At 44.2% G+C, this 13,656-nt stretch overlaps 1 protein-coding gene and 1 pseudogene across 7 annotated transcripts in view; one reads left to right on the top strand and one right to left on the bottom strand.

Annotated features, from left to right (window-relative positions):
• The window catches only part of WWOX (WW domain containing oxidoreductase), a 902,472-nt gene that overhangs the window by 43,269 nt on the left and 845,547 nt on the right, over positions 1–13,656 (top strand). For 6 of the 7 annotated variants that reach the window (XM_074370373.1, XM_045505235.2, XM_010967466.3 and 3 more), the window contains exon 5: positions 3,902–4,008. In XM_074370373.1, coding sequence (XP_074226474.1) covers positions 3,902–4,008 — 107 coding nt within the window. Of the gene's footprint in view, positions 1–3,901; positions 4,009–10,814; positions 11,190–13,656 lie in introns of those variants that run through there. The other variant, XM_045505259.2, reaches the window with a different exon arrangement.
• LOC105078812 (elongation factor 1-alpha 1 pseudogene) lies at positions 817–2,527 on the bottom strand (annotated as a pseudogene).

Genomic DNA, 13,656 nt, shown 5'->3' with positions numbered 1-13,656 from the left:
TTCCTTTATGTAATTAGCTGCTTTAAAATTTTTCTAACTTAATGGATGCTGAGCTCTTTTTCTGTTGTAATATATGTATTTAGGGCTATTGATTGTCCTTTATCCATGGCTGTAGCTATGTTCCATAATTTTCATATGTAGAATTTCAGTAAGAAATTCATATGTAGGTTCATATGTAGGTTTTCAGTAAGAAATTGTTGCTTAGTTTCCAGGTAGAGGAATTTTCTAGGACCTTATGTTGATCTTATGTTGATTTGTATTTTATTCTACTGTGATCAAAGAGCATACTTTATAATTTTAATCTTTTGAAATTTGTTGACTTTTGGCCCTACACATGTTCAGTTTTCTTAAATAGTCTTTAAGTACATGAACATACATTTTGCTGCTGTGTTCAGTGTTTAACAGATTCAGTTATTTCCAGTTTATCAGTTATGTTGTTCAGATCTTCTATTACTTCTTGTTTATTGACTAATATTATGTCACTGATATTAAAATCTTCCACTCTGATAATGAATTTGTCTATTTCTCCTCTTAATTCTGTCAACTTTTGCCCTGTGTGTGTGGGTATGTAAGTTTAGAATTGTCATGTATTCCTGGTAGGTTAGAACTTACCATTATGAAATATTCAGCTTTTTCTTTTATAATACTTCTTTTCATTCATATTTATATGATATACCTTTTCCTATTCTTTTGCTTTTAATTTTTCTATCCTTATGTTTAAGGATATAAAACATAATATACACAGTTTTGTAAGGAGTATGTTTTATGTATGTTTTTTATCCAGTCTGACAATCTTTGTCTTTTTTTTTTTTTTCCTCATTAAACTTTGTTTTGATGGGTCTCAAAATTCTGTGACAGATTTTTGGTCAAGTTGTTTCCATTAAAAAGTACTGATTTTAAAAACTAATAACTTAAAACTGCCACACGCACAAAAGAAACAAAACGTCAACAAAACATTCTCCTTTCCTTCTGAAGGTTTTACGATGCACTGTTATCATTAACCAGTCTTTTAATATTAAACTTAAATGGCCAATTGAGACAAACAGTTCTGAGACCGTTCTCCCACCACTGATTAAGACTGGGGTGGCAGGTATTGGGGGTAATATTCATTTAGCCTTCTGAGTTTTCTGGGTAGATTTGGTGCCCTTGCCATCTCCAGCTGCCTTCTTGTCCACTGCCTTGATGACACCCACAGCAGCCACCTGTCTTATGTCACGGACAGCAAAACAGTCCAGAGGAGGATAGTCAGAGAAGCTCTCAACACACATGGGCTTGCCAGGAACCGTGTCAACAATGGCAGCATCATCAGATTTCAAGAACTTGGGGCCATCTTCCAGCTTTTTCCCGGAATGACAGTCAATCTTCTCCTTCAGTTCAGCAAACTTGCAAGCAATATGAGCTGTGTGACAATCCAGCACAGGTGCATATCCAGTACTGATCTGGCCTGGATGGTTCAAGATAATCACCTGAGTGGTGAAGCTAGCTGCTTCCATTGGTGGATCATTTTTGGTGTCACTAGCCACATTGCCACAACGAACATCCTTGACAGACATGTTCTTGACGTTGAAGCCCACGTTGTCCCTGGGTAACGTTGACTGGAGCAAAGGTGACCGCCATGCCAGGTTTGAGAACACCAGTCTCCACTCGACCCACAGGGACAGTACCAATACCACCAATCTTGTAGACGTCCTAGAGGGGCAGATGCAAGGGCTTGTCAGTTGGCTGAGTTGGTGGCAGGATGCAATCCAGAGCCTCAAGCAGTGTGGTTCCACTGGCATTGCCATCTTTACGGGTGACTTTCCATCCCTTGAACCAAGGCATGTTAGCACTTGGCTCCAGCATGTTGTCACCATTCCAGCCAGAAATTGGCACAAATGCTACGATGTAAGGGTTGTAGCCAATTTTCTTAATGTAGGTGCTGGCTTCCTTAACAATTTCCTTGTATCTCTTCTGGCTGTGGGTGGCTCAGTGCAATCCATTTTGTTAACGCCAAAAATTAGTTGTTTCATACCCAGAGTGTAAGCCAGAAGGGCATGCTCACAGGGCTGCCCATTCTTGGAGATACTTGCTTCAAATTCACCAACATCAGCGGCCACCATCAGGACAGCACAGTCAGCCTGAGATGTGCCTGTAATCATGTTTTTGATAAAGTCTCTGTGTCCTGGGGCGTCGATGATGGTCACGTAGTACTTGCTGGTCTCGAATTTCCACAGGGAGATATCAGTGGTGATACCGTGCTCATGTTCTGCCTTCAGCTTGTCCAAGACCCAGGCATACTTGAAGGAGCCCTTTCCCATCTCGGCAGCCTCCTTCTCAAACTTTTTGATGGTTCTCTTGTCGATGCCACCACATTTGTAGATCAGATGGCCAGTGGTGGTAGACTTGCCCGAATCTACGTATCCGATGACCATGATGTTGATGTGAGTCTTCTCCTTTCCCATTTTGGCTTAGATTTAGTGGTGGTTTTCACGACACCTGTGTCCTGGCGGCAAACCCGTTACGAAAAAGCGTGTCTGACGATCTTTGTCTTTTGATTGCAGTTTTTAGTCTGTTTATATTTACTGCAATTAAAGGTATTTTGGGGATTAAATATACCACTTTATTATTGGCTTTATATTTATATAACTGATTTTACATTCCTTTTTCGTCCTTCCTTGTTTTTATTATTGTTTCCCCTCTCTTTAACTTGTTTAATTTGTATTATTTTACTGTTCCCTCAGTGGTAATTGTAGAGACTACAACCTGTATTTTTGACTTACTAAGGTTTCATATAAATTAGTACTTTATCATTTCCTGGACAATGCAAGGGTCTTAGGATACTGTAATCCCCAGTACTTACTTACCTCCTAGATTACGTGTCACTATTACCGATATAGTAATTCTCACTAGGTGTTCTGAAACTCAGAAACTATTACTATTGCCACTTGGATTTTTTCATATGTTTACCCTTAACGTTACTCTGTTACTTTCTGCATCTCCAGATTTCTATCTGGGGTCATTTTCCTCCTATCTAGAGAGCATCCTTTAGGCTTTCCGCTAGTGTTGTGTCGATCTGCTTGTGATATAGTCTCTCAGCTTTTGTTTGTTTGAAAATTTTGTTTGCCTTTACTTTTAAAGGATATTTTTCACTGGGTGTAAAAGCACTGAGTGCTCGCTCCCCTCTTTTGGCCTTTCAAGTTTTCCAGATGTTGGCCCCCAGAATTCTCAATCAGAGCGTCCCTCATCATGATGCCTTCAAAGAGATGTGTGTATGTGTGTGTGTGTTGTTCTGTCCAGCTTTTCTCATTGTTCTCAGTGTGAGGGTGGGTCTACGAAGGCTCGTGCTGTTGCTGGAAGCAGGAGTGCTTGAAACATTTCAGACAGTGCAGAGCACATTGTGAGAAACTTACCAGACGTTGTTGGTTTTACTTTCCAGGTTTGCTTTCTCTTACTAGACCCTCAATTCTTTGAGGGCAGTGACCACGTCTGCATTTCTGTAGATCCTTATTCTTTATATTTAACACAGGATCTGGTCATTAGTAAGCCATGCTGAAATGCCAGCTCTGCCTGGAGCTCTCCTGTGGCCTAGCCCTCACCTTTGAAATCTTTGTGTTCCGGGGTCAGGTTTTCTCAGCTGCAGCATGGTTGGCATCTGGGCCGGGTGATTCTTTGTTGTGAGGGCTGTCTTGTGAGTTGTAGGGTATTTTGTTGCATCTCCTGCCTTTACCTGTTATATACCAGCAGCCCCCAGCTGTGGCCGCTGAAAGTGTCTCTGGGTATTTGTAGGTATCTTCTAGGGGGCAAAGCCGCATCTGGTTGAGAACCACCAGGGCCATGCGTGTGGTGCTCAGTGCAGGCTATTCAGCATGACCCAGTGCTTTGCATTTGTGTTTTCTAATGTTGACTTTCCTTTAAACCATAGGGTTTGAAACCGCCAAGTCTTTTGCCCTCCATGGTGCGCACGTGATCCTGGCCTGTAGGAATATGACAAGAGCCAATGAAGCCGTGTCACGCATTTTAGGAGAATGGGTAAGCAAGCGCTTGACTGTTTTTTTTAATTGTCAAATACGCATGCCGGGATAAACACGGGGAGGTTTTAGTACAGTGCGTCAAGTTTATTACTCTTGGAATAATGTTTTCTTTATTTTTAAGTCCTATCCACTTTGTTTATTTTATGAATGAACGGACAAGCAAGCCCATTTATAGTTTGTTTATAGTTCATTGTCGATGTCATCTGCTTTATTAGTCAGAGGTTTGAGAATGTTTACTCACTAGCTCATTTATTAAGAAAAATAAAATGTGGTTAACGCCCCGTGAATGCAACTAAGAGGTTGTTATGCTTGTAAGTTTTTAGGATTTCAAAGGAGGAGGCTTTAACCCTTCTCTGGTTTTTCCTTTTTGCTTTTCTCTCTCTGTGCAGATGTTGGTATCCATATGTCTGTGCACAAACGTTTATTGAGGGCCTGCAGTGCCCTTGGGGTTAAGGATGTAGCATCAAATAAAACAAAATACCTGCCCTCATGGACTTCTAGGTAGGAGAAACAGACCATGAAAGGATAATTATGTTTAATATTTAACATAATGTCAGGTTGTTATGAGTGCAGTACTGGGCAGTAAAGCAGAGGGAGGGATCAGGAGTTGACAGTGTGGACTGTTTCAGACTGGGTGGTCAGCAGAGACCCCTCTAAAGTTGTTAGACCATTTGATTCAAGACCTGAGCAAAGTAAAGTAGGAAGCTGTGCAGATGTCAGGGGAAGTCCTTTTTACTATGTGCAAAGGCGGTGGGATGGTGCCTGGGGGGTTCAAGGATCAATAGGGACTCGAGTGTGGCTGGAAGCCAGTGGTGGGAAGAGGAGGTTGCAGAGGGGCTCAGAGTCAGTGGTGAGGAGGGCGTGAGAGGGTTTGAGCCAGAGCGACACAGGGTGGTCGCTTTCTTTAACTTGATCTCTGGGCTTCTGAGGGAAGTCCCAGCTGCGTTCATTTGCTCATGTATCTGTGCAGTGCCCCGCTTTCTTAGGTACTGGGCATCTAATGCCGAGCACAAACAGGTGTCGCCACTGTCTTTGTAGAACTTTCAGTTTGAGGGCAGAAGACAGATGGAACCAAAGAAAGATAAACCTCACTGTAAACTTGAAATAGTGGCATGTGGTACTAAAAAGTATGTGGTACTCCAAAAAGGCACATAAGGCCAGTTAGGTGGGGGATATTTGGAGTCCCCAAGAAAGAGGTGACTGAGCTGAGGTCTCAAGAAAGACCAGGGAGAAGGTGGGAGAAGGGTCAGACCGGGCAGAGGAGGTGGTCTGTGCAGTGGTCCTGGAGGGAGGGGGAGGAGGGGGAGGGAAGAAGACAGTCACGTGGCTGGGAGCAGAGTGTGGAGGGGGCTGGGTACTCCTCGCCAAGACTGCCTTCATTCTCTGAACACCGTGGAAGATTTCTTGCCATCTGAAGGAACAGACTACGGTTTGTTTAATAGAATGTCTGGTGTTTCGGACTGAGAAGTTATGAAAGTCAAGAAGAGGGAGATTTATTTCTGCTTCTTCAAGCCGGATTTCAAATTCAGTATATTTCAAATGTACCCTTGCCTTGCTTTCACTGGATTCATTATTTTGAGTTACATTAAAAACAAAACAAACAAACAAAACAGGGCTCAATTTTTTTTGCAGTTATCTTAACATCTTTCTAACTCCAAAGTTAAAAAATGTAATAATCTCTTAGATGGTGTAGAGTAATCTTTAGAGGGGTTTAGAGAATGAACGGTAATACATGCATATGGTTTGAATCTTCGTACTGAACAGGAAGGTATAAAATAAAAAGTGAAAGTCCCCTCCAACCTGAGTCCTTCTCTTGGGAGATAAATACCATTAACCATATCTTGTGTGTTCTTCCAGAAAAAGGTTGTGTATTCTAGTAAACCCACCTACCTACTGTTACGTACTTGGATTTTTTCCTCTTGATACAGGAGGTCTTTTCTTATTAGCACATATAGATCGACCTCATTGCTTTTAGCTGCTGTGTGATACTCCATCATGTGCTTATGCTGTAATTTGATCAGTCTCTTTTTGGTAATTGTTGTCACTATTTTGCTCTTCTAAGTGATGCTCTCTTGAAGTTCGGTCTCTCTTGCATTTGCATCCAAAATTGGCTCTCAACTCTGCTTCAGTGAGCGTTCGTGATCCATGCTTTTGTGAGCGCACTGCAGGGCAGAATCTTAGCAGTGGACTCGTTGATTCAAAGGGCAGATGAATTTAAAGTTTGGGAAGCTGTTTCCCAGGAGTTATCCCTAGCAGACGTGCCAATTTCTGCCCCCACTGTGAGCGTGGAAGAGTACTGCGGTCTAGCAACAGAGTGTCAGACTCGTAAAATCTTGCCCATTTGATGTTGTATTTAGACTAGAAAAGTCACATCCCAGTATCTCAAGTGATGGTGTAATAATCACCTGGTACGACGCGTTGCTAATGTTTAAACCAGCCTTGGAAGGTAATGCCGAAACCCAGTTACCTAGCATTTTAAAGGTTGTCTTCCTTTTCCTCATATATGAGAACAGATTCATCTGGATATATCCCATGTTTTTTTTGATTCTTAGAGGCAGAAATTCCTGGATCTGTCCTCATCAACTGTGGGACTTTAGAAAGTCTCTTAATCCATTTGGTGACTCAGTTTTCTCGTCTCTAACAGAGAAGGTTAAATGAGATGATCACAAAGACCCACCTTTTAGTTTGTCTGTCTTGCATTCTGAGCCATGATTGGGTCCCTTTGAATCAGTTTCCGACGAGGAATTTGTCATGGTGTAGTTTCATTCTTCCGTAGAGTAACTTTAGGACAACCAGCAAACAGCACCTCCAGAGGAAGAATTACCCCCAAAACATTCACTGTCAGGGACCTGAGCAAAGGGAATGGGAATGAAAACCAAACACTCGCATGGAGTTTCAGACATTCCAATCAGATTTTAGAGACGGAAGAAACTCAACCCTTTTATCATCTCTGGTCTGTTAACACACTTGTTTTCTGTGAACCCCACTGTCCCACATTCCTAATTTGCCCTAGATTCTGACCATGGAAGCTCAGATTTAGCACCGAAAGCCGTCGTTATCATTTCACACCATTGCACTGTTACCGGAGTGCAGAGCTTATGAGAGCTGCTGTGGCAACCTGCGGGGAGCCCGGTCTCCCTGCCCTCTTCCTGCATCCCCAGCCTGGGCCTGTGCACATTGGTTTCCTCCAGGCCCTTCCTTACCTGGTCTCCATGCAGGGCTTTGACTTGGTACCTCACCAGATACCACCTTCTTGTGTTTCTCAAGGTCGGTTCCCTCGACCCGTTTTCCCAGCTGCTCGCAGCTTGAGCATGTTCATGCTTTATCTGGGATGAATCACATCACAGTCAGAGCCTGGAAGGCACTGCAACATATTGGCACCTCACGGGAGATTTGCAAAATGATCCAGAGTTTTTTGTTGCAGCAAAAGCTCACTTCAAAGTCTCTGGGCACCTGGCTCAGTGGCAGCTCCCATACACCAAGCCTCCACGGGTGTGGAGTTCGTTCCTCCTCCCACCCCACTCTCCCCTTCCTGGTGTCTCTCCTCCATCTTCACTGCACATCACCGCATCTGCGTCCTAGTACCCTCCTGTCCGCCTCCAAGCCAGTGGAATGTTCTCACACCCGCCTCCGGGCATCTAACGCCTGCAGTCCTGTCGTGTGCTGTGTCCTGGGCAAGGCGTTTTGTATCCTTTATTTGATTAGATGCAGAAGCCTGGGTTTCTCCATCTTACAGGAGAGCCAGGGCTCAGAAAGGTGAAGGGACTCGCCAAGAGTCACACAGCCGGTGAGTATAGAGACGTCTAACCCCAGAGTCTCCCCTCTACAAACGGCCTGGCCTGTCCGCCACATCCAGCAGCGTGCATTTTCATCACCTTTCAGGCTTTGCTGTAAAAACTGCTGTATGCTATTGGAGTGATTAATTTCAGGCTTAATCATAATTCTCAGAGGAAGGTAGTCTGATCTCCCATGTTTATTGTCCCAAGCAATCCCTTTTCATTCATGATGTCCTTATAAAGTTCTCAAGCCACTTTTGGGGGAGATCTAGCTATTTTGTAAAATATAACTTAAATGAAAACACATTCCGTATGGAATTATATTAAGAGCCTGTAAATAATTATTACTCCTACTAATTGTTTCATGGGGAAATGCCCTCCTGCTGAGATGTTTTAGATGCTCCAAAGTTAGAAATAAGAGAAGCATTGAAAACAGTTAAAATTGGATAACGTGGACAGTGCAGAAGTTAACTACAATCTTAAAAGACCAATCCACTGAGCATAATTAGAACAGGAGGGAGGGTGGGGAGGTCCATCAGCCTCCAATGATATCTGAGTAAAGTACCTCTGGAAATGGGGTTCATGCCCATGTTGTGAAACAGTCACTGCGTGGGGATGTTGTCCACTTCGCTCACGTCCCTGAGTGGTGACTGACCGGTGCCCCTTACCTCTAACACAAACGCCTGATGTTCTCCTGGGTACTTCAAGGAGCCCAGGAGGCTGGCTGAGTAGGAGGTTTATCTTCCTGTTTTCAGAGTGGAGCGGCTTCTCTTTCACTTGGCCAGCACCACCTGTCTGTCAGTAACCCATGCCAGTTCTCCCAGTCTGGGACATTGCCAGGTGTGTCTGAATCCCTGCGGTCCTGTGGTTTCCTCTTTCCTTTACGCACTAAATATTTATCGGAGTTGGGTTTTGTCGTTCTGTTTGTGGAGATCTGCTTTGTCCCACACTTCATCCTGAGATCTGAGGACCTCTGACAGGTGCTGCTTGTGAAGAACAGTAGCTGATTAGGTATAAAAACGCCCCTTGTAAACAGCCACAAGACTCCAGCATCCCAATGCAGAGCTCTTGAAAGTGAGACTCCCCTTTGCTCCTCCTTGTTACTTTATTACAGTTTCTTAAGTTCAGATTTCTAAAACTTGAGATCTAAAACTTCTGGCCCTGGGGAGGAAGGAGGTTGGTAAGAGTTGGAGCGAATGGGCCTGAGGTCACCCAGCTGCCTCCCTGTTGTGTGCAGGAGGGAAAGGAATGGGGCCTGGCTGGGGCGGAAGAGAAAGTAAAAGAGGAGAGGGGATTGTTTTGAGTGTCCAGCCTGCCTCGTGTATGCCAGGCCCTTACCTAAACTACTTAGTGTGTGAAGAGTGGCACGGGAAGTGTCAGAGAGCTGGCATGTGGAGGCTGCCCCTCAGTGAGCGTTCTGAGGCTTTGGCATCTCCTGGGGACTGAGATAACCAGTGAAGTGGGCAGAGTGGGCTGGCATGGCAGGAGGGGCTGATGGCCCTCCCTTGGAGGTACCAGATGACCCTCTCCTGATTCCCCAGAGTGCATCTTGGGTCCATCCCTCCATCAGGAGGAGTGACCCAAGTATGTTGAATTTGGTGAGAAGGTTTGGTTCCCAAGAAAGTCTTCCATCCCAAGCTTTCCTAATTTGTCTTTCTATTTGGCCTAGACGTCATGTGTTTCTAGGGCCTGGTCCGGATGACATGCCATTGGCCAGGAGAATGTAGCAGGGATCCAGTCAGCTGCTCTTGTGTATCTAACAAAGATTTCCAAGAGGTCTGGAGAAGGCAGGCTGGGTGGACTTCAAGATGCCTCTTGGGCATATGTCTTCTGAGGAGGCAGATCATCTCCAGTTGATAACCACTGCTGTAAAATATGCTGCATTATATTGGCAAAGAGTAGGAGCAGGTACACTCTGTGACCTTGGGCAGGTTTCTTTTCTAAACCTTCGTTTCTTCATCTGTGAAATCCAAATACTAATATCTGTGCCAGGAGATAAAGGTGCCTGTGGGTATTAATCCACTGACTGTACATGTATTTAATATGTTGCCCGGGATAGATTAAGTGTTCAATTAAATGTTAGCTGCTACTGTTAATAATAACAACAACAACAACAACGATAATTTCTTATTCATACATGAAAGTACAAAGTGATGTTTACTTTTCTTAACCTCTCCGAGTGGCTGAGAGAGGAGCTGTAGGGAGGATGTTTATCTGCACGATTCAAATGGAGTTGCGATGAATTCTTTCTCTGTCTTCGTATGTCTGACTCCTACGTTTTAATAGATGTGTATTTAGTTTGTTGATTAGTATTTTCCTGTGGAGCTCATGTTAGCACTCAGCTGTCATTTGGGAAGCCATCTTAATTATTTATGTGATTGCTTTTTCTTTTGTATTTACAAAGAAATACACTTTGCGTATATTTAGGGAAGATGATTAAGGGATCAGTCATCAGAAACAGCCAGCAATGGTTTATATAAAAATGGTTATTGAGAGAGCAGGGAGATGAGGGGCAGGAGGAAAGATTGATTAGTCGGGGTAATGAAATACGCATGTGTTAGGGAGACAGCGCACGCTTGGCTGGTGGTGGCCGCACAGCTTGATGTCGGAGAGAGTGAGGTGCTGTCATCATTCCCATTTCCGATAGAGTCGATACCAGGTCCACTTGTCTAGTTGGAGTGAAGGCATGTGGAAAGCTGACAGTGTTATGTCATATTGCAGCCTCACTGACAAACATTGGAAATAGTGATTTTACTATTATTTTCAGATCTAGTGTATTAGGCACATGTATCAACACTTTGCGGTGCTTTTAATAGATTCTGACACCCTATTTTCGTGGGCGATGGGCGAGGATGCTGAGTAATAAATTGCTTGCACTTTTGAGAACTCCTGGAGAAACCTTGCGACCTTTAGGCCCTCTCAGATCCACTCACTGACTTCATGATCCTGTGTGGCTTGGGTGCTTGTGGGAATTTCTCCCCTTCTACTTGGACAATAGAAGCTTAAATCCCATAATTTGCTTTTACAGGTGGAAGGACTTAGGTGCAGTGCCTTCTTTGACGTGATGTGTGTGTGTGAGGCAGAGCTGTGCAACATGTGTCGGGAGTAATTTACGAGCCTCATGCCTGTCTAAGCTGGAGACTTGGCTTGGAAAAGACGGTCGTTACTCAACGCATCACAAATTATCAGGCTCGTCCCCATTGCTTTGAATGATCTTTAGCTAAACAAAAATATAAAAACTATTAATATTATTAATAGTTATAGATTATTGGGAAAAGTTCATCCTAAATCAACTGCTAGATTTGTTCCTCATTTCTTTGCTTTAATAATTGTTTTTATGTGTAGTATTGGATTTTCAGTTAATAAAGTATGGTATGAACAAGTCTGTGAACCAGCAAGAACTGTATAAACCACTTGCTTAAATCAGTAAGCGAGTGCACATGTGTGCACACACACACGAAGTTAAAGTTCTGAAGTTCTCCCTTGGGACATTTGTGTTTACAAAATGTCATGTTGTCATCATCACCTGCAGATGGGGTTGGATATTCATAGCTGTCTCTGTACTAGGCATTCTGCCTAGCATTTAGCAGTGAAATGCTTACGTGTAAACCTATTTTGCAGATGAGGCATTAGAGGCTAGGAGGGAGAAGCCTTGCCGAAGCTCGCACAGCAGGGAGCTATGTGGTAGATCCAAGATTTGAAGTCGTATCTCCTAAACCCAAAGCCATCTTGTATCTTGTTAGCCAGACCAGCATTACTGTTGTGTGTGTCATCAGAGGACTGGCCTATCTTTTCCAAGGACTTAGCCAAAGATTGTATTCATGGGGATGTGCATGTTTCTGTTCCTGATTTAAGGGTACCCATGGCTCCCCAGGAAACAGAGCTTCCCCGGTGGCTTTTGTAATCCGGCGGAGGTGATGAACCTCTCTCCCCAAAGGAAGCTCCTCCCAGACTCCCATCTCAAGCAGTGTATAGTGTATTTACTGTTCCACTGAAGCTACCTCTTTGACCTTTCTTGTCATGGGCTCGGGAAAGATTCTTTATCAGATAATAAATTATTCATTCCTCTTGTAGACATAAACAGTTGATAAAATATTCTGAGTTTTCTCTGTCTCCGGCATGCCTCAACCTTGTGATTGGTACTTTTCCTTTCAGTTTTCCATTTCATTCCTCATTCTGAAAAGTTTGCATTGACTTAGTCTAGCGTGTTATTCATTGTCTTTGATCACTGTCTCCGTGTCTTCATTGTGTGTGTGTGTGTGTGTGTGTGTGTGTTTTGGTTTCTTCACTCAGGTCTTGAACTGAATCTTTCAAACTTTATATGCATTGTAACGTTTGCATCACGAGGACTGTGATTCACTTCTGAGTTTTAAAGAGTGAAAGTCAGGGTAGATGGCCAGCTCCAAACCCACACTCCCGATCGTGGGAAACCCAGTACAAATGCATCCTTGCATTAATGTGGGGCCCCTGGGTTCTTGTTAAGCAACTTGGACATTGTTTGAAGAGATGGAGTTCGTCTTCAGGTGGTGTTCAGCCAATGGTCGAAAACCCTGTTTCTGGGCACTAGGCATTTAGGCTCCATTATTTAAGTGAAAAAAAGTATGCCCAAGACTGTTTTTCTTATTTATTATGGGGCATTTACAGAGAGTCTCAGACGTGGCAGCTGTTAGATTAAACAGAGAGGAGAAGCAGCCCTTGGGCCAATAAAGCCTTCTACGTGAGAACAAAGAGATACAGCCAGTCTGAGGATGGGGCACACATGCTCCAAAAGGTATAGGATTATTTGAAGCATGTATTTAAAATAGACTAATTTTTAATTTATAAGGAGGCAGCCCAGAGGAGTGGACGGAGCCTCAGCTTTGGAGTCATACAGACCTGGGATTGACTCCTGGTTCAGACATGTGCCCGTGGGGTGTCCTGGGCAAATTCGTTATGTCACTGAACCTTGGTTTATTTACCTGCAGAATGGGAACGGTGCTAATAATGGCTCTCAGGGTTCCTCAGGATGAGCCAAAGTCACATACATACTCTCTTGTACAGAACCTAGCACGTTGTAAAGGCTCAGGAGAAAAATGGTAGTTTTGGGAGAGGCGGACTTGTTCAACACAGATCCTTAAATTAGACAAAGACTCTCAGAAATCTTGTTGGAAAATGTGTTTCCCTGAAACTTTTTTTTTTTTTAAATAAATGATCAGAGTACTGGGAAATAGTTAAGCCTCTCTTCATCTTCCCATCAGTTTGTAAGTTAATCTTGAGATGAGCCAAGGTCAGGAGCAAGGGCTCCTTCCATTTCTAGGGGGCACAGAGGTGGCTGTTCATGTCCCCGGTGCCCACGCCCTGGGTCGGAGCTGCCTGGTGTTTGCGGAGGCAGGCGTTAGTGCAGGCGAGAAGTGGAGCTGGCAGAACCAGCTCTGTGCACCTGGGGGCTCACCTGGCGCTAGTCTCTTCCACTTTGTAACTGAGAGATGAGACGCAACTGGATTTTGAAGATCCCAGAATTCTTAGTAGTGGCTGTGGTACCTTTCATATCTGTCCACACATTCTGTGATAGTCCTCCTTTCAGAGGTGGCGCCTAATTCTCCTCCCCTCGCATGTGGGCTGGACTGGGTGACTCACTCTTCATGAGCAGAATGTGGCAGGAGTGATGGAGTAGGACCTCCAGGAGAGGTCCTGGAAGGCCGGTGGCTTCCTCCCTGCTTGCTGTCCTGAATCACTCACTCGGGGGGACGCCAGCCACCTTGCTGGGAGGATGCTCAAGCATTGGCGTGGAGAGCCCTGGGGACAAGGCTCTCGCGTGAGCCCTCTTACAGTCGTTTGGCCTTGCAAGCTTGCAGCTGACTGTGGCTGGGGATTGTTGGCAACCTCATCGG

The sequence above is a fragment of the Camelus bactrianus genome, chromosome 9 (genome assembly GCF_048773025.1).
Source record: "Camelus bactrianus isolate YW-2024 breed Bactrian camel chromosome 9, ASM4877302v1, whole genome shotgun sequence".
Taxonomy (NCBI): domain Eukaryota; kingdom Metazoa; phylum Chordata; class Mammalia; order Artiodactyla; family Camelidae; genus Camelus; species Camelus bactrianus.
This window is presented reverse-complemented; position numbering and strand designations above follow the sequence as displayed.